This window comes from Scyliorhinus canicula, chromosome 10 (assembly GCF_902713615.1).
Source record: "Scyliorhinus canicula chromosome 10, sScyCan1.1, whole genome shotgun sequence".
NCBI lineage: Eukaryota > Metazoa > Chordata > Chondrichthyes > Carcharhiniformes > Scyliorhinidae > Scyliorhinus > Scyliorhinus canicula.
Window position 1 is genome coordinate 115,878,288 of NC_052155.1, and position 19,306 is coordinate 115,897,593.

General features: G+C 45.8%; 1 protein-coding gene across 1 annotated transcript; it reads right to left on the minus strand.

Annotated features, from left to right (window-relative positions):
* Nucleotides 1-354: 354 nt before the first annotated feature.
* On the minus strand, nt 355-19,186 carry rpl7 (ribosomal protein L7). The gene is made up of 7 exons (XM_038809611.1): nt 19,035-19,186; nt 18,416-18,518; nt 16,237-16,403; nt 15,963-16,100; nt 14,505-14,614; nt 2,277-2,487; nt 355-417 (listed from the first exon to the last, which is right to left on the minus strand). The coding sequence occupies exons 1-6, from the start codon at nt 19,094-19,096 to the stop codon at nt 2,279-2,281; spliced, it is 789 nt and encodes a 262-aa protein (XP_038665539.1). The 5' UTR covers nt 19,097-19,186; the 3' UTR covers nt 355-417; nt 2,277-2,278.
* Nucleotides 19,187-19,306: the final 120 nt, after the last annotated feature.

Consider the following 19,306-nt stretch of genomic DNA (forward strand, 5'->3'; position numbering starts at 1 on the left):
TCAGAATCAACCATATTGCTGTGGATCTGAGTCACATGTAGGACAAACCAGGTAAGAATTAGTGAACCAGATTAACAAGATGTTAATATAACATTTTGTGTTGTGTAATTAAGGAGTACCAGTGAAGTATTGATTTAAATTTAAAAAAAGGTTAAATGTTATTTTTTTCTCGGAAATTTACAAGTGCATTTTTGTAAAAATTTCTTTTGCCGATTTCAAATCACAAGCTTTCCAGTTTCATTCCCCATATTTATAATACAAGAGCTTTGGTGGTTGGATGGCATGCCTCTCGATTTAGAATTAACTATTTAAAATTCTACTGTACTTGCAAACAAGAGTCCAGGACAAAAAAAATCATGTTCTAAATAATTTCTTTATTTAACAGAATCTCGTGGAAATCTCACGTCTGTGGTTTACCTAGAAGAGAAAAAACAACAACTTTTAAAGAGTGGAAAAAATTAACAAACTCACTGACAGTATTTCTTGGGTTTTGGACATAAACTGGAGTATACTGGCATCTGGCAAAGATCTAGAAATCCCTTTTGTCGAAAACAGTCACCAGTCAATTTTAGTTACATGGATAATTTGCTCAAAAATTATACACCGTGCCTTTTCTCTATTTCCTTCTTTTCCTCCGAAGACTCATGAACTTCCTTTTACATGAGAGATAACAAGAACAAGCTGTTTTTGCCCTTTAGGGTACCATTAAATCTCATTTTTCCCCACCCCAATCCTATAAAACAATTGTTTGTTTCATTCTTTATTTTAAATCGTATTAAGTCATTGCATACAGTGCCTATCTACTCTATTGCGATTGTAAATATGCTATTTCTTGAATATGCAACACTAGTGCAATTTTGTTATATATGCTTGCTTACGTGGGTATTATGAAATCCTTCTGTTAAAAAAAACTTCAGAATGGCATAGACTTGAGTGGCATAGAAACTGACATTTTACTCAAAATTATGAACTCCATCTAGTCAAAAATTGTGCAGCAATAATCAAATTGTACACAAATTCCTGATCAACCGAATCACTGTTACAAAAGTTCACTAGCTATAAAAAAAATCACTGTTATCATGATAACATTCTAATCACTACCCCGTACTCCTCAGCTGCGCTAGCATTTTGCTGCCAACCAAGTCAGTTATACATTTTGTACCAGATGGCCTCTTGTCATGCAACTGGACCAGAACACACTTATTACAGTGTGGCTTTGAAAATTGCAAAATATGTTCAACATTACCAACATTGTTGGCCAAGCAAGAATTGAAAATTCTTAATGGAGGAATAGTGGTAAAGATTTTTTCTATTAGGTGGGTGTCTCAATTCCCCTCCAGGCTCACCAATATCCACCCACCCTCGAAAATAATAGGTGGTGCTACAAAATGAACATGTCCAGCAATACTGCTGCCTGTGCAGAAAATGTTCTGTGGCCACTTATGAGAAGACAGTTCCTCCCCAGTCTCCAAACTAACTGAAAAGAACACGCCAATAAGCTAGCGTCAGACTCAACCGAATAAGTTATAATTGCAGCCAGATGAAGAATAATCCTTTCCCATACTCTGCCCTAACAGCTTTGCAGCTATTCCCAGATTTCTGGATACGATAGACAACCTAATCTCAGCCTTCACCTACCCCAGCAAGTTTAGCTTTCACAGTTAATTTATTTAATCACAAAACCAGCACTTGTTTTGTGAATACTTAAAATGTAAGCACAATTGTACATTTATTCAGCTCCTATAAATTAGAATCAAATTTTTCAGGACATAGCTGTAGGCGCTCAGAGCACCTATGCAAAGATCTCCAGAAAATATACTTATTAGATTTTCAATTTACAATCCAAAATCTGCACATGTGCAATACCATAATTCCTGGCATTTATCTTTCCAATATACATTCCTAGAACTCAATTATTTTTTCGTTGATTATGTTTTATAAAGATTTTATACTAGGCAATTTGATGCCAACATGAAAAGATTCGTAAAAAGGATGAGAAATTTCATGTAGCTTTATTCACACATTTAATTTGCTACCAAAGATAAATCACTCTTTCAAAAATGATATCCAGTATCACATGAAATTCCAGAAAGCTTTCCCAGCACGCATTGTTACTTAGTACTTATTCATACCGATTTTTATTTGTGATAAAACTATGAGTACTAGTACATTCATGATTAAATTCACTAAGTGAAAGACATGTTTCAATATGAATTGCAACTTTTCTATTTCTTGTCACAAAGCCCCCTCAAAAAAAGCATAAATGAGCAGCTCACCTTTAGTTCATAGTTCTGATCATTCTGTTGATTTGGTCTTCTCTGTTACCAGCATCACCACCCTCAACAAAATGTGTTGTCTTTTTGTTCATGCCACCACGTGGCGAGGATAACTTGAAGGGCCACAAGAAATTGTTGGCCATTTTGAAGTTCTTGCCTACTGTGTAGATCTCGTGGATCAGATCTTCAATACAAATTATGCCATATTTTCCTGAAATGTGAATAAATGGATCATTTGATTTCATACATTATCTGGAAATGTTTCTCAAGTGTTTCATTAAAAGTGGGAACTGTAGTAGAGACCTTCCTATCTGCCTCCTACACTGGTTCAGGCCATGCAGTAATGGACAAAATGGACTGCAAACCACATAAAAGGGGAAATCAGTTTAAAACCAGGTTATCATTCCCCATCTGGAAGAGGAAAAAACCATCTTTTTCATGATTCCAAATTTCCCCCCCATTCTGACCAAAGTGCATTGATTTTAAATGTTAATGCCTTTTCTCTCTCCACAGATGCTGTTTTATTTGCTGAGTACTTCCAGCATTTTTTTTAAAACTATGAAAAATAGATTAAGATTACTGTCGAGTGTCCATATGCAAAAAAAGTATAAATAAAGGATTATGTCCAAAAACAGCACAAACATTTTTAACAACATCAGATACTGGAAATGGATGTTCAACTGAAATGTTAGCCTGTCTTTTAACAGGCTACAGACCAAGTGCTGGAAATGGGATTAGAATAGATAGATGCTCGATGTTGGCGCAGACACGATGGGCATAAGGACCTCCTTCTGTGCTGTAAAATTCTATGGTTCTATGTGTTTTTCCACTTTTTTTTTAACAATATAGTCATAGAATCAATACAATGCAGGAGGCCATTCGGCCTTTCGAGTCCACACCGACCCTTCAATTGAGCACTCTACCCAATTCCTGTAACTCCATAACCTAACCTAAACATCCCTGGACACTAAGGGCAATTTATGATGGCCAATCCACCTAACCTGCACCTAATCTTTGGACAGTGGGAGGAAACCCACGCAGACACGGGGAGAACGTACAAACTCCACACAGTGACCCAAGGCCGGAATTGAACCCGGGTCTCTGACACTGTGCAGCAGCAGTGCTAACCACTGTGCCATCCTGCTACCCTAAGAAATGTATCTAATAACTGTAATATACAAGTTGTACTGTGACAGAGGTAGTTGGTGTTTTGAGGCAAGATTTGTCCTTACCACTACTAGAAACTGACAGGATGACAATCCCCTGCCAGAGTGGCTCCCAGAGATAAAATATTTAATCAGCACATAAAGCAGATATTCCGCTGGAAGGTTCTCTCCTCACAGCCTCCCTCAAAGATACACAGTTCCAGTAACTGACTTTAGGATGCCTAACCCTAAACTAGTTAGAAAACAAGCCTTTGTCCCAGACAATCACCACTAACCAAATGATTGCAGTGGGCTGACCTGTTTCTTTACTTAAGCTCCAAAACTATTGACGTATTGGCACTGGTTTCATTCACAGAAATATTTTTTGTCCCGTTGTTTTCGCCTCGGGCTGTTCATTTATTTCCTGACGGCTCAAGCAGAATCATCAATAAATTAACACCATCTCCTGCTGAGAGACACAAATCCACCCTCAAATAGTGATAGCTTCTTTTCGGTAGTCTTCAAATTTTTAATTGCCCATGTATCCTCAAAAGGATTTATACCACACAAAAAAAGCATCACGTGGACCGTCCCTCTGAACTAATGGCTGGTCTGAAATCTCAAACAATTTCACACTTCCCGAGCGCCGCGGCAAATGGGCACTTGGGGCAAAGCAATTTCCGTGTCTCTTCTGCATTCTCTCTCCCCAGCCATTTTTTTTGACAGTTCATCATCACATGTGTCATTTTAATTTGGAGTTGGGGGCGAGGATGGATGGATGGAGTGACTCACATTAGCCACTTCCTCTTTCGAGCCCTGGGGGGGTTTGGGGTGAACTATGGATAGAGGGGATTGTTAAAAGTATCACAGTGAGAGGGGGGAAGAGGGTCGAGAGGGAGAGGCTGGTGGAGGAGATGGTCAGGGTGGATAGGAGATATGCAGAAAACCCGGAGGAGGGGCTTCTGAGGAAGCGGTGCTGTCTCCAGGCGGAGTTCGACATTTTAACCACCCGTAAGGCGGAGGCGCAGTGGAGGAGGGCACAGGGGGCGGTGTACGAGCACGGGGAGAAGGCAAGTCGGATGTTGGCTCACCAGCTCCGGAAGCGGGAGGCAGCTAGAGAAATTGGGGGAGCCACGGATGCAGGTGGGAACTTAGTGCGGGGTTGAAAGGACATCAATGAGGTGTTCAGATCCTTTTATGAGGGGCTGTATCGGGCGGTACTCCCCGGGGAAGCAGGTGGGATGGACCACTTTTTGGATAAGCTGGAGTTCCCAAGAGTAGGGGACGAGCGGGTAGAGGGCTTGGGGGCCCCAATTGAGTTGGAGGAGCTGGTGGAGGCGTTGGGGAGCATGCAGACAGGGAAAGCGCCGGAGCCTGACGGGTTCCTGGTGGAATTTTACAAGAAATTTTCAGATTTGCTGGGCCCGCTGCTGGTGAGGACCCTGAATGAGGCTTGGGGGGGGGGCTCTGCCCCCGACAGTGTCCAGGGCAATTATCTCTTTGCTCCTGAAGCGAGACAAGGACCCCCTTCAGTGTGGGTCTTATAGGCCGATCTCGCTCCTTAACGTAGATGTCAAGTTGTTGGCAAAGGTGCTGTCCAGGGGGGTGGAGGATGTGGTCCCCACAGTGATTCATGAGGACCAAACGGGTTTGTGAAGGGGAGACAATTGAATGCCAACGTGCGGAGGCTCCTGAATGTCACGATGATAGCGCCGGTAGCTGGGGAGTCAGAAATAGTGGCGTCCATGGATGCGGAAAAAGCTTTTGATAGGGTGGAGTGGAGTTACCTGTGGGAGGTGTTGCGGAGGGGTTCATCAGCTGGGAGAGGTTGCTGTACAACTCCCCGGTGGCGAGTGTGGTGACGAATGGGAGGAGGTTTTCCAGAGGGACGAGGCAGGTGTGCCCCTTGTCGCCCCTGCTCTTCGCGTTAGCAATTGAGCCCCTGGCCATAGCGCTGAGGGACTCGAAGAGTTGGAGGGGGATTGTGCGGGGGGGGGGGGGCATCGGTTGTCACTGCATGCGGATGATCTGCTGCTGTATGTCGCGGACCCGGCTGAGGGGATGCCAGAGGTGCTGAGGATACTTGAGGAGTTTGGGGACTTTTCGGGATATAAGCTCAATGTGGGAAAAGCGAGCTGTTTGTCCTGCATTCGGGGGGTCAGGAGAGGGAGATAGGGGAACTCCCGTTGAAGAGGGCTGAGAGGAGCTTTAGGTATCTTGGGGTCCACGTGGCTAGGACCTGGGGGGCTATGCATAGGCTTAACTTTTCGCAGCTGGTGGGGCAGATGGAGGAGGAGTTCAGGAGGTGGGATGTGCTGCCGCTCTCGTTGGCGGGCAGGGTCCAGTCGGTTAAAATGACGGTGCTCCCGAGGTTTTTCTTTCTTTTCCAGTGCCTCCCCATATTGATCCCGAAGGCTTTTTTCAGAAGGGTGAATAAGTCGATTCTGGAGTTTGTGTGGACGCGGAAGGCCCCGAGAGTAAGGATGGTATTTTTGGAGCGAAGAAGGGATTTAGGGGGCCTGGCGTTGCCCAACCTGTGCGGATATTATTGGGCGGCGAACGTGGCGATGATTCGCAGGCGGGTGACAGAAGGGGAGGGTGACGCATGGAAGAGATTGGAGGTAGCGTCCAGTGAGGGTACGAGTCTGTAGGCTTTGGTGACGGCCCCACTTCCACTCCCCCCGGCAAAGTACTCCAGGAGTCCGGTGGTGGTTGCGTCCCTCAAAATCTGGGGACAGTGCTCCAAGAGACACACCTGAAAGTGACGGACCAGGTTCGGCTGAGGAAGGGATGGGCGGGCCAAGTATTTCACTCAGGGCGGGATGAGAAGAATCGGGGGGTGGCGATCCTGGTTGGAAAGAGGGTGTCGTTTGAGGCGATAAATGTGGTGGCTGACAGTGGCGGGAGGTATGTGATGGTGAGTGGTAAGCTGCAGGGGGAGTGGGTGGTGTCGGTGAATGTTTACGCCCCAAATTGGGACAATGCGGGGTTTATGCGACGTATGTTGGGCCGCATTCCGGACCTGGAGGTGGGGGGCCTGACCATTGGGGGGGGGGGGGGGGGGGGGGGGGGAGAGAGAGAGAGAGAGAGAGTTCAACACGGTGCTGGACCCCCCCCATTGGATCGATCCAAGTCCCGGACGGGTAGGAGGCCGGCGGCGGCTAAGGTGTTGAGGGGATTTATGGACCAGATTGGGGGGGGATGGATCCCTGGAGGTTTGCGAGGCCAAGGGCCAGGGAGTACTCGTTTTTCTCCCACGTGCATAAGGCCTATTCGAGGATTGATTTTTTTGTTCTGAGCAGGGGGCTGGTTTCGAGGGTGGAGGATGTTGAATACTCCGCCATTGCCATTTCAGATCATGCCCCGCACTGGGTGGACCTCGGGCTGGGGGAGGAGAGGGACCAACGTCCACTCTGGCGCTTGGAGGTGGGGCTGCTGGCAGATGAGGAAGTGGCCGAGGGTTCGGGGGTGTATTGAGAGGTACCTTGAGGCCAACGACAACGGGGAGGTCCGAGTGGGGACGGTCTGGGAGGCATTGAAGGCGGTGACTAGAGGGGAGTTGATTTCCATCCGAATCCATAGGGAGAGGGGGGAGCAGAGGGAGAGGGAGAGACTGATAGGGGAGATGGTGAGGGTGGATAGGAGATATGCGGAGGCTCCAGAGGAGGGATTGCTGGGGGAGAGGTGTAGCCTTCAGGCCAGGTTCGACCTATTGACTACCAGAAAGGCAGAAGCTCAGTGGAGGAAAGCACAGGGGGCGGTGTATGAATATGGGGAGAAGGTGAGCAGCATGCTGGCACAGCAGCTCCCAAAGCGGGACGCGGCCAGGGAGATTCGGGCAGTGGCGGATAGAGCTGGGAAGGTGGTGCGGAGGGGGGTAGATGTTAATGGGGTCTTCAGGGACTTCTATGGGGAAATGTACTGGTCTGAACCCCCGGTGGAGGGGGGTGGAATGGGGCGCTTCTTGGACAAGCTGCAATTTCCGAGGGTGGAGGAGGGGCAGGTGGAAGGACTGGGGGCGCCGATCTAGCGGGAGGAGTTGGTTAAAGGGATAGGGAGCATGCAGTCGGGGAAGGCGCCGGGGCCGGATGGGTTTCCGGCGGAATTTTATAAAAGGTATGCGGACCTGTTGGGCCCCTTGTTGGTCTAGACCTTTAACGAGGCAAGGGAGGGGGGGGGGGGCTTTGCCCCCAACTATGTCACGGGCGCTGATCTCCTTGATCCTGAAGCGGGACAAGGACCCTCTGCAGTGTGGGTCATATAGGCCGATCTCGCTGCTAAATGTAGACGCCAAGCTGCTGGCAAAGATCCTAGCCACAAGAATAGAGGATTGTGTGCCGGGGGTCATTCATGAGGACCAGACGGGGTTTGTGAAGGGAAGGCCGTTGAATACAAACGTACGAAGGCTCCTCAACGTTATTATGATGCCGGCTGTGGAAGGGGAGGCGGAGATAGTGGTGGCATTAGATGCGGAGAAGGCCTTTGATAGGGTTGAGTGGGGGGTATCTGTGGGAGGTGTTGGAGAGGTTTGGGTTTGTCCGTTGGGTGAGGTTGCTCTAGGAGGCCCCGATGGCGAGTGTAGCCACTAGGAGGAGGTCGGTGTACTTTCGGCTGTACCGGGGGACGAGACAGGGGTGTCCCCTGTCCCCCTTGCTCTTTGCGTTGGCAATTGAGCCCCTGGCCCTGGCGTTGAGGGAGTCAGGGAACTGGAGGGGCCTTGTGCGGGGTGGGGAGGAGCACAGAGTGTCGCTTTATGCCGACGACCTGTTGCTGTATGTGGCGGACCTGGTGGGGGGATGCCAGAGGTGATGAGGATTTTTAGTGAATTCGGGGGCTTCTCTGGGCAAGAGCGAGTTGTTCGTGATACACCCGGGGGATCAGGAGGAGGGGATTGGTAGGCTCCCACTGAAGCAGGCAGGGAAGAGCTTCAGGTACCTAGGAGTCCAGGTGGCTGGGAGCTGGGGGGCCCTGCACAAGTTCAACCTCACAAGGTTGGTGGAGCAGATGGAGGAGGAGTTCAAAAGGTGGGATATGTTACCGCTGTCACTGGCGGGGAGGGTGCAGTCCGTTAAGATGACGGTGCTCCCGAGGTTTTTGTTCCTGTTCCAGTGCCTCCCCATTCTTATCCTGAAGGCCTTTTTTAGGAGGGTCAACACGAGTATTACGGGATTTGTGTGGGCGCATGGGACTCCGAGGGTGAGAAGAGTGTTCCTGGAATGGGGCAGGGATGGGGGGGGGGGGGCTGGCGTTGCCCAACCTCTGTGGGTACTACTGGGCTGCCAACGCAGCGATGGTGCGTAAGTGGGTAATGGACGGGGAAGAGGCAGCATGGAAGAGGATGGAGGTGGCGTCCTGTGTGGGCACGAGCCTGGAGGCGCTGGTAACGGCGCCGTTCCCGCTCCCTCCAACGAGGTATACCACGAGCCCGGTGGTGGCGGCTACCCTCAAAATTTGGGGGCAATGGAGACGGCACAGGGGAGAAGTGGGGGGGCTCGATGGAGGCCCCGATACGGGGGAATCATCGGTTTGTCCCAGGGAGCATTGATGGCAGATTTCTGGGCTGGCACAGGGTAGGGATTAGGAGGTTGAGGGACCTGTTTGTGGAGGGGAGGTTCGCGAGCTTGGGGGAGTTAGAGGGGAAGTTTGGGCTCACCCCGGGAACATGTTTAGGTACATGCAGGTTAGGGCGTTTGCCAGGCGGCAGGTGGAGAGGTTCCCCTTGCTGCCCCCACGTGGGGTACGGGACAGGGTGCTCTCGGGGGTGTGGGTTGGAGGAGGGAGGATTTCGGACACATACCGGGTAATGCAGGCGGTAGACGAGGCCTCGGTGGAGGAACTGAAGGGGAAATGGGAAGATGAGCTGGGTGAGGAGATTGAGAAGGGGACGTGGGCGGATCCCCTGGAGAGAGTGAATTCCTCCTCTTCCTGTGCGAGGCTTAGCCTTATACAGTTCAAGGTGCTGCATAGGGCCCACATGACTGGGACGAGGATGAGTAGGTTTTTCAGGGGTGAAGACAGGTGTGCTAGGTGCTCGGGGAGCCCAGCGAATCACGCCCATATGTTTTGGGCGTGCCCAGCGCTGGGGGAGTTTTGGAATGGGGTAGCAAGGACGGTGTCGAGGGTGGTGGGATCCAGGGTCAAGCCAGGTGTTCTGGCCTTTGCATCCGTAGTAGCCCGGCGGAGGATCTTGCTTCAATGGAAGGATGCGAGGCCCCCAAGCGTGGAAGCCTGGATCAATGATATAGCGGGGTTCATTAAATTGGAGAAGGTGAAATTTGCCCTGAGGTGTTCAGTACAAGGGTTCTTTAGGCGGTGGCAGCCTTTCCTGGACTTCCTGGCGGAACGGTAGGGAAATAGGCCGGCATCAGCAGCAACCCGGGGGAGTGGGGGGTGGTCTGGTTCGGTGGGAGGGAGAACTGTGTACATGGGTTTGTGGGATGTGGCGGGTGTTATCTCTTTCCCCTTTGTTGTTTGGGTTTTCTTCTTCTTTTGTTTGCAGTTGCTTTTGTAGTTGGGTGGGTGTTGTTCTTGGGTTTTTACCATGGTTGTTTTGTTGTTTATATTTTGTGAAAATCTTAATAAAAATTATTTTTTAAAAAAAATAATCTGGGGACAGTGGAGGCACCATAGGGGGGAAGTGAAGGCCTCAGTTTGGGCCCCGATACGGGGTAATCACCGTTTTGCGCCGGGGAGAACGGGTGGGGGATTTGGGAGTTGGCACAGGGCAGGCATCAGACAGTTTGGGGACCTCTTCCTGGATGGGAAGTTCGCGACTCTGGAGGAGCTGGTGGGGAAATGGAACCTCCCCCCTGGGAACGCTTTTAGGTATATGCAGGTCAGGGACTTTGTTAAAAGGCAGGTGGCGGAGTTTCCGCGGCTGCCGCCAAGGGGGGTGCAGGACAGGGTGCTTTCGGGGACGTGGGTCGGGGAAAGGAAGATCTCAGCTATCTACCAGCTGATGCAGGAGGAGGAGACCTCAGTAGATGAGCTCAAAGCGAAATGGGAGGAAGAGCAAGGGGAAGAGATTGAGGATGGGACGTGGTCGGACGCCCTGGAGAGGGTGAATTCTTCCTCCTCTTGCGCACGGCTCAGCCCAATTCAGCTGAAGGTGCTGCACAGGGCTCACATGACGGGGGCAAGGATGAGCCGGTTTTTCGGAGGGGAAGACAGGTGTGGGAGGTGTTCGGGTGGCCCGGCAAACCACACCCATATGTTTTGGGCATGTCCGGCCCTGGAGGGGTTTTGGAAGGGGGTGGCGGGGATTTTGTCGGAAGTGGTTGGGTCCTAGGGTCAGGCCGGGCTGGGGCTCGCGATCTTTGGGGTAACTTCGGAGCCGGGAGTGCAGGAGGCGAGAGAGGCTGGCATTGACCTTTGTGTCTCTAGTAGCCCGGCGCAGGATTCTGTTACAGTGGAGGGATACGCGGCCCCCGAGTTCGGAGAACTGGGTCAACGACATGGCTGGGTTCCTCAAGTTGGAGAGGATGAAATTTGCCCTGAGGGGGTCAGTACAGGGGTTCTTTCGGCGGTGGCAGCCCTTTCACGATTTCCTGGCGAAGGGGTAGAGAGTGGTCGGTCTCGGCAGCAGCCTGGGCGGGGAGGGTTTGTTTTTGGCGGCAGTAGGTTTGTTATGTTATTTTCTTCTTTCTTGTATTGCTATTTGTTATTATTTATTGGGGGGGGGGGGGGGGGGGGGGGGGGGGGGAAAGAGTTATTTTCTTGTTTTGGTGTGGAAACACGCCTTGTTTGTTTTAAATTGCGGGGAGAAAATTTGTTATTGTTATTAAAAAACTTGCATAAAAATTTTTTTTTTTTTTTAAAGTATCACAGTGATGCTGCCAGTGCTGCAATATTTGAAATTCTATGGCTATTGTGGACCGTGCATGCACCCTGCGCCACAGCCCAAAAAGATGATGGCGGCACATATGACTGCAGCTTCAGCGGTAGCAGCTAATGCAACCATGAATTAATGTTTATATAGCATGGTACATCGCAGTTGACATGTGAAAAATCAATAATGGGCTTCTTCCCATTGCATGCAGCAAGTTACTATGTTTTACAGTCAATTACTTCAGATTCATTCATACATTCCTTTGAGCAACTTGCAAAAGCAAAATTACTCCAGAATGTTAAGACTCAACTGTTCCATTTACTCCCGTCTAGTTTCTCACTTGCTGCCTGTGGCCTTATTCCAAGTCCTGTTCATCCATCACTTCTGTGCGTATCAATCTAGACTGGTTCTGGACCAAGATTTTAAAATCCTCATTCTGTTTCTAATCTCTCCATGCCTCTATAATCGTCTCCAGCAATTCCGGCCTCCTAAGCACCCCTGGTTTTAATTGCTTATCGCTAGTGGTCACGCCTTCAATCGTCAAGCCCCAAGCTCTGGATGGGATTCTATGCTTCTCTTTCCTCCTTTAAGATACACCTGAAAACCTAACTCTTCCACCAAGCTTTTGGCTATCTGCTCTGATATCACAAAATGTTACTCAATGTCTAATTCTGCTTTATAAACACCACAGAACATTATATTTATAATGTCTTTAACATAATCAAAGTAATTAAGATGTTCTGCTTATTTTAAGGTGGAAATATAACCAGAAGGTTTACCATCACACAATCAAGTCAAAAGGTAATGGTTTGGCCTATTCAGATATTACAAGATTTCATGAGATCAACTTCATATTAAACATTACTTCCTGGCATTCATTTATATTGAATAAAACAATCATTTTGCATCTACCCCAGCAACTTATTTGTACATTCATGTAACATTACCCACTTCCCAGAATATTAAACCAATTGCCTTTAGGAGCCTGATGAGTGAAATATATGATAGCAAGGTCAACAGATAATCAATTCCAGACTCTGGCAGTGGAGAAAGGCAGCAAGTTGAGAAACATAAGCGCAGTTCCAACAGTCAACACGGTTTCTTGCAAGTAGACATCCAGGACATACACAGTTGAAATGATAAGAGCAGACAATTCTCCACCAAATAGCTTCCTTCTCACCAAAAAGCAGTACTCGGGTTTATGTTGGAACTTTCAAAGAACTCTCCATATTTAAAATGCGGAGAGCAGAATTTTAATGTCAACAGACCAAGCGAAAGAGTCCAGGGATACACTTATCCAAATCACTAAAAGTAATGACTTACGATAATGAGCCTATTTTTAAAAAATAGAGCACTGGGGGTTAATTTCCAATGGAATAGAACTAAAAAGCCGACAAGTCATGTTAAACTTGTAAAAGCCTTGGCTGGATCACACTTGGGAGTAGACGTGTATCATACTATAGATATAGAGGCATTAGGGAAGGTGAAAAAGATTTCCAAGTAAGACACCAGAACTGGGGCTGTGGGTTCTTTCTCCAGGAAAGGGTGAACTGAAAGAGGGCTTTAAAATTATGAAAGGGATGGACAGAGAAAAAGCTTCCACTTGTGGAGACACCAGAATTCAGGGAAATATCAAATTGTCACCAATAAAACCAAACAAAGGAGAAAGGAAGGTGGCACGGTGGTTAGCAGTGCTGCCTCATAACACCAGGGACCCAGGTGGCTGTCTGCATGGAGTTTGCTCATTCTCATGACTGCATGGGTTTCCTCCGGGTGCTTCGGTTTCCTTCCAGCCCAAAGATGTGCAGGTTAGGTGGATTGGCCATGATCAATGCGTGGGGTTACAGATCTTTCGGAGGATTGGTGGAGACTCGATGGGCTGAATGGCCTCCTGCACTGCAGGGATTCTACGAAAACTTATTTACATGCATAATGCTTTTATTACTGGACTAATAATCCAGAGGCTGGTGAAATGATCCAGGGACAGACATTCAAATCCAACCAGAGTAGCTGGGAAAGTTAAGTTCAATTACCTACATGAAATATGGATTTTTAAAAAGAAAATAGCAATGGTGACTATGAAATAGCAGATTCTCATAAAAGCCAAATGGCTCATTCATGTCCTTTGGTAAAAGGAAACCCACCATCCTTACCCAATCCAGCTTCCAGACCCAGAGTAACATGATTGATTACTCCCTGCCCTCCAAGCAAGTCACTCAGTTGAATTCAATAAGGCAACACACTACCACCATAGGTATGCACAGTAAATCCTGAGCTTGCCAGTGATGCATACATCCCATGGATGAATTAAAAATTACCCAGAGTAGTAGGAACGTGGATCTTGTTACCGCGAAAGGGAGTTGAAGCAAATAGCATATAGGCATCAAAAGTAAGGCTAGAGAATCATGTGTAGGATCAAGGAATAAAAGTACATGCTGATGAGGTTAGATGACAGTCAACAGGAACTCACATGGGAACAAAAAGGAAAATTTGCATTTATATTGTGCCTTCTAGATCAATCAAGCATCCCAAAACACTGAAATCACTGTTGTAATATAGTAAACGTGGCAGCAAATTTGCACACAGCAATGAAATAATGATCAGATAGTCTGATTTTATGTTAATTGGATTTTATGTTGATTGGTCACAACACCAGAACTTCCATACTCTTCTTAAAAGAGTGTCATGGGATCTTTAACATCCACATGGGAGAACAGACAGGACCTTGGTTTAAGGTCTCATCTGAAAGATGGCATTTCCACTAGTGCAGTGCACACCTTCAGTACTGCACTGGAGTGTCAGCCACTCCTGAATGGGCTTGAACCACTCCTGAATGGCTTGAACCCACAACCATCTGACTCTGGCGAGAGTGCTATCAACTGAGCCAAAGCCAACATAGGCCAGTTGGCAAATGCCTTAAAGAGTCTGAATAAACGGCACCCGAGGGATAACTAGCTTGCAGAGAAATAGTATTGTGAACTGACTCATTTCTGTCCCTTTGAAACATATCATTGGCATAAAATATAGAGAAATAGCCCAGCCGAACCAATCTACAAACTTCCAATAGCACATCTAAAGGCCTGTGTATTAAAATACTCAACTACCCACTTGGTCGAGGAAATTCTGAGTTTGTGCAGTGGTACAAATTTCACAAAGACAAGCGCTGAACTGAAAAGACACTTGTATAATACGTAAAATCCTAACAAACATATTTATCAAAATAGCCCAGTACCAACTAAATGAAAATAACCTTACCGAGCTGTTTTTCAATCAATGCATTTTCAGTAAGACCAATACGCTGATGCTTGATCTTGCCAAAGCCACGTTTGTAGATCAATTCACGGACAGATTTTAGATTTGGATATCTAGAAAATTAATGGCAAGTAATAACATTTGTTTAAAAATGTCACCATTCCATCACAAACTACTTCCCAGAGCACATATTAATAAATCTCAAAAGGACAAATAATTTCAATTTAGTCTCTGGCCAAAGCAAATCAATCAATATTCTGGTCCATTTTGATAAGCATGTTTAACCAAAGGCTGCAAGTTGTATCCCCTTCACCAGAAGTACATATTAATAGTGATCTCCAATGTTTACCTGACAATCTGACCAACAAAGCCCAGCAATTCAGTTCTCATTTGTATTTATGTCTCACTTGAAAATACTTGTTAGTCATGCTGGAGCAAAATTCAAACATAAACACAATGAGATGTTCCCTAATGTTTCAACATGCCATAGATTTTAGCCAGGGCAGAAGAGAAAATTAAAGCAAGAAAAGGGCAAGTATGTTGCTATCCCTTTTACAACCTTAGATTATCCAAAATTGTTTCACAGTTAATTAGGTATTTCTGATGTTTCACCAGTATTGTAATGAAGAAAAGATATGCCAGTTAATTTCTGCAAAGGTCATATAAATGGGAGCAATATCAAGGCATTGGTGATTTTGGCTGATAAATATTGAATCGAACACCAAGGAATATTTCCCTTGTTCACCAAGTAATGCCATGGCATTTTTGAAATCTACCCTAAGGGTAGAATGTCTCAATCGAAAGATCAACGACCACCCAACAACGCAGCAGTCTCGGTGTGGAATTAAAACCTGAGACTGGATTATGTGTTAGTTACAGTGGGGCTTGACCTCACAACCTTCAGCTTCAGAGGCAAGAGTGCTCCCGCTGAGCTAAGACTGACACCTGTGGCACGGCCAATGGCCTCAGCACCCTGGTATGGGGAGTGGGAATCAAACCGCAATGGTCCTTATTTCTTAAGTGTTATCCAGTAACCTCCACTAGAAGGGAACTTATGAATTTTTTAGCAGTGAAATAACCAGGGTCTGTTTGATAGCAGGCTATTAACAGCTGAATTGCACCGTGGCTTTCTGACTACCAGATTACCAATGTACCTAGTAACATGCAAATTGTCAATACCTTCAGGAAAGCATTTTATTTTAAATATAAAAAGTGTATTATCTAGTCATCACAGCTGACTAGAATGTCTTCCAATCAAAAACAGTGAAATAAACTTTAAAAAAGAAATAAGTGTTGTTATTGTAGACCGCTATCCATGTCTGCCTGAGGGTTTGTTAATAAATCACCAACTGCATCCATTCAGAAAATACCATACCTAGTTTCATACTGACAGCATGCTACATTTTAGTACTCTACCAAAATACAATTTCACCGGTAATTGCTTATTTTCTAATCACATACCCCCATGCAATATATGGCTCTGCAATACGGAGCATGTTGATTGAAGCCTTATTCAGTTTCACAAACACTCCATTGAAGATCTGACGCAGTCGTAGGAGCTGAAGCACTTTACGAACTTTAGGACTAACACCATTGATGCTGTGAAGCAAGGAAACAAGTTGGCAAGATAGAAAAATATCTTTTTTTTAAAAAAGGTAGTTATTTATTCGCTTTGTAATGGCTTGAAAATGTAACCCATCCTTACATTGATGAATTATTATGCAAAAACACTTACCCCCTGATACGGATCACAAAAGCTAGCCTGGGTTCCGCAGGAACATAATAATTATTAGCTTTGCGTGCCATTCTGGCAAGACGGATCTCACGTCTATACACTTGCTTGTACTCCTTGTGGTAGCACTCAGCCCTCTTGTAGATTAGTTTTCTCTTCACTCTATTCATCTTGAAAAGAAAGGGTACATTTGCTTAAAATGTACAAAATAGATGGCTGATATTGTACTTAATATTAGAAAATAATCAAATTGATCATATAATATAAACATTTTCTCATCATTCCATTCCCAGAAAAAAAGGATGAGAAGTACTTATGGTACCCATATGCGGACAGTTTAATAGAGATGTCCAAAATCATGAGCAGACTGAAGAGAGTAGAGACAAACTGTTCCTGCTCGTAAAAGGATCGAGAATGAGAAGGCAGACTTCAAGTGATTTGCAGAAGAAAATATGATATGAAAAAATTATTTTTCACACAGCGAGTAGTTCAGATCTGGATTGCATTGCCTGAAGTGTGGTGGAGGCAGATACAATCAAGGCATTTAAGAGGGATTTTTTGAATAGAAACAATGTGCGAGGATACAGGGAAAAAGCAGGAGAATGGCTCGAAGTCACAATGTTCATTTGGAGAACCAGTGCAGACAATGGTCAAATGGCCTTCTGCGCCGCAACAATTATCTGATATGCAAACAGTGTGATTTCACACTATAATTTTACAGCCATATAAACTAAGACATGCGTAGTGCCCAACAATTATTTTTTAATCTACTCTTTCATGGGACGTGGGCATCACTGGCAAGGCCAGCATTGGTTGCACATCCCTAAATGCCTTTGAACCAAGTAACTTTCCATTTCAGAAGTTAAGAGTCAACCACATTGCTGTGGACCTGGAGTCAAACACTGGCCAGGCCGGTTAACTACAGTCGATTTCTTTCCCCAAGGGACATGATTGAACCAGGTGGGTTTTCACAACAATCATTCATAGCCATCACGGTCACCATCACTGAGACTAGCTCTATATATTCCAGATTTTATCATTTGAATTTAAATTCCTCCAACTGCTGGGATGGGATTTGAATCCAAATCTCCAGAGCATTAACCTGTGCCTCTGGATTACTAGCCTGGTGATGTTACCATTGCACCATGATCTCCCCATAAATGCATTCATTATCATTTACTACTCACCTGAAGTCAAATGTAAAAATTTACTTGTGGAAATTAACCTGAACAACTCTTTGCAGACCATTAACTTACCATATTGAATTTAAATACTGACTATTTAAAATGACAAATTAATCTGATATGGAAAAGACAACAAAAAGACATGCATTTATATAGCTGAAATTAAAACAGAAGATGCTGGATAGACTCAGCAGATCTAACAGCATCTGTGGAGAGCGAAACAGTTAAGGCTCATTATGTTTCATGGGTCATATGGACTCAAAATATTAACTTTGTTTTTCTCTCTCCAGATGCTGTCAGACACGTTTATCCAGCATTTTGTTTGTATTTCAACTATTGTCTTTTCTACTAAGCATGACATCTGCTTTTAATACCAACCCTCTGAAAGGATGCAATCCTCAGATCCTTCGTTTTTGTACCATGTATAATTTATCATGATTAACTAGCCCTTTTAATTAAGTTACTACACTGGTAAACTGGTGAATAAAAGATTACCCTTATAAAAGATGAAGACAATGAATGCCCACAAAAATAATATAGTATTTATGGTTAGGAACGTTTAGAGTCTTTAATAGTTAAGTACTTGGGCATAAACAGTGGTTAGCCCTACTACTTCACAACACATGGGACCCGGGTTCAAACTCAGCCTTGGATGACTGCAGAGTTTGCATGTTCTCCCCATGTCTGCGTTGGTTCCCTCTGGGTGCTCCGGTTTCTTCCCAGTTCAAAGATGTGCAAGTTAGGTAGATTGACCATGCTTGAATTTCCCCTTAGCGTCCAGGGATGTGTAGGTTAGGTTACGGGGCTATTGAGATCGGGTGCTCTTTCAGAGGTCGGTGCAGGCTCGATGGGCCGAATGGCCTCCTTCCGCATTGTAGGAATTCTATTAAATTATTATGTAGTAGAAGACAAAGGCAATTAAAATTGTACCATCACACATTCATTAAACATGGATTAAAGCACAGGTATAACCAGACAAGTCGGAATGTTTCACAAACCTTCTTTTCTACCAACAAACGCTTGTCACGCTTGGCCTTCATCAATGCAAACGCCTGGCGCTTTTTCAAAAGACTTTCTGGGACAGATGGCACCTTCTTCGCTCTGGTTAAAAAGGAAACAGATGGAGATGGTGAGGTTATTTTATCATAAATTATTCTCGGTACCAAATGTCATCTCAGTCCCCGTGATTTGATGCAGATGTTAAACAACGTGCATACATCCAGATATAACTATTTTCTTGTTAGGTCTGGTAGGCCACAGCCTGATCGTGAAGACACTGAACGAATATCTACAGCGAATACGCCCGCTCGTGCAAACATTTTGTGAAATAACTATTTCTAAGATCTTGGTCAGTTAATCGGATCATTTGCACGAAGTGAAAGTTTCAACTTGAGCACAATGTAACCGGAGGAGAGATTCGGGACTGTGAGCACAATGTAACCTGATGAGAGATTCGGGACTGGACAAGCACATCATCATAACACTGCATCCAACCGTTAAACTAAAAATATATATATAACAAGCTAGCACATCACACAAGAATACCCCGTAGGTAAACAGTGTTGAAAACTGAAATTTAACTACGGATGGATTTGGATTTTAATGCGCCTCACTCACTTTGTGTCCGCCATTATCGCCACGACCGAGAGGGGTGGGGGAGGGAAAAGGGAGCGACGCATGCGCGGAGGGCATTTAAAACCTGCCTTTGGAGGAAGGTGCCCCTGTCGTTGCCTGAGCCGATGCAACAGGAGGGGTTTGAATGCCTTTAATAATATTTGCCTGTTTCTTTGAACTGGCATCTACCATACAAAATAAAAAAATGAGGAATAACATCAGACGGCGACAGTTGCAGTCAGGGATGGCAGCAGTGAAGTAGGCCGCCTTTGCGA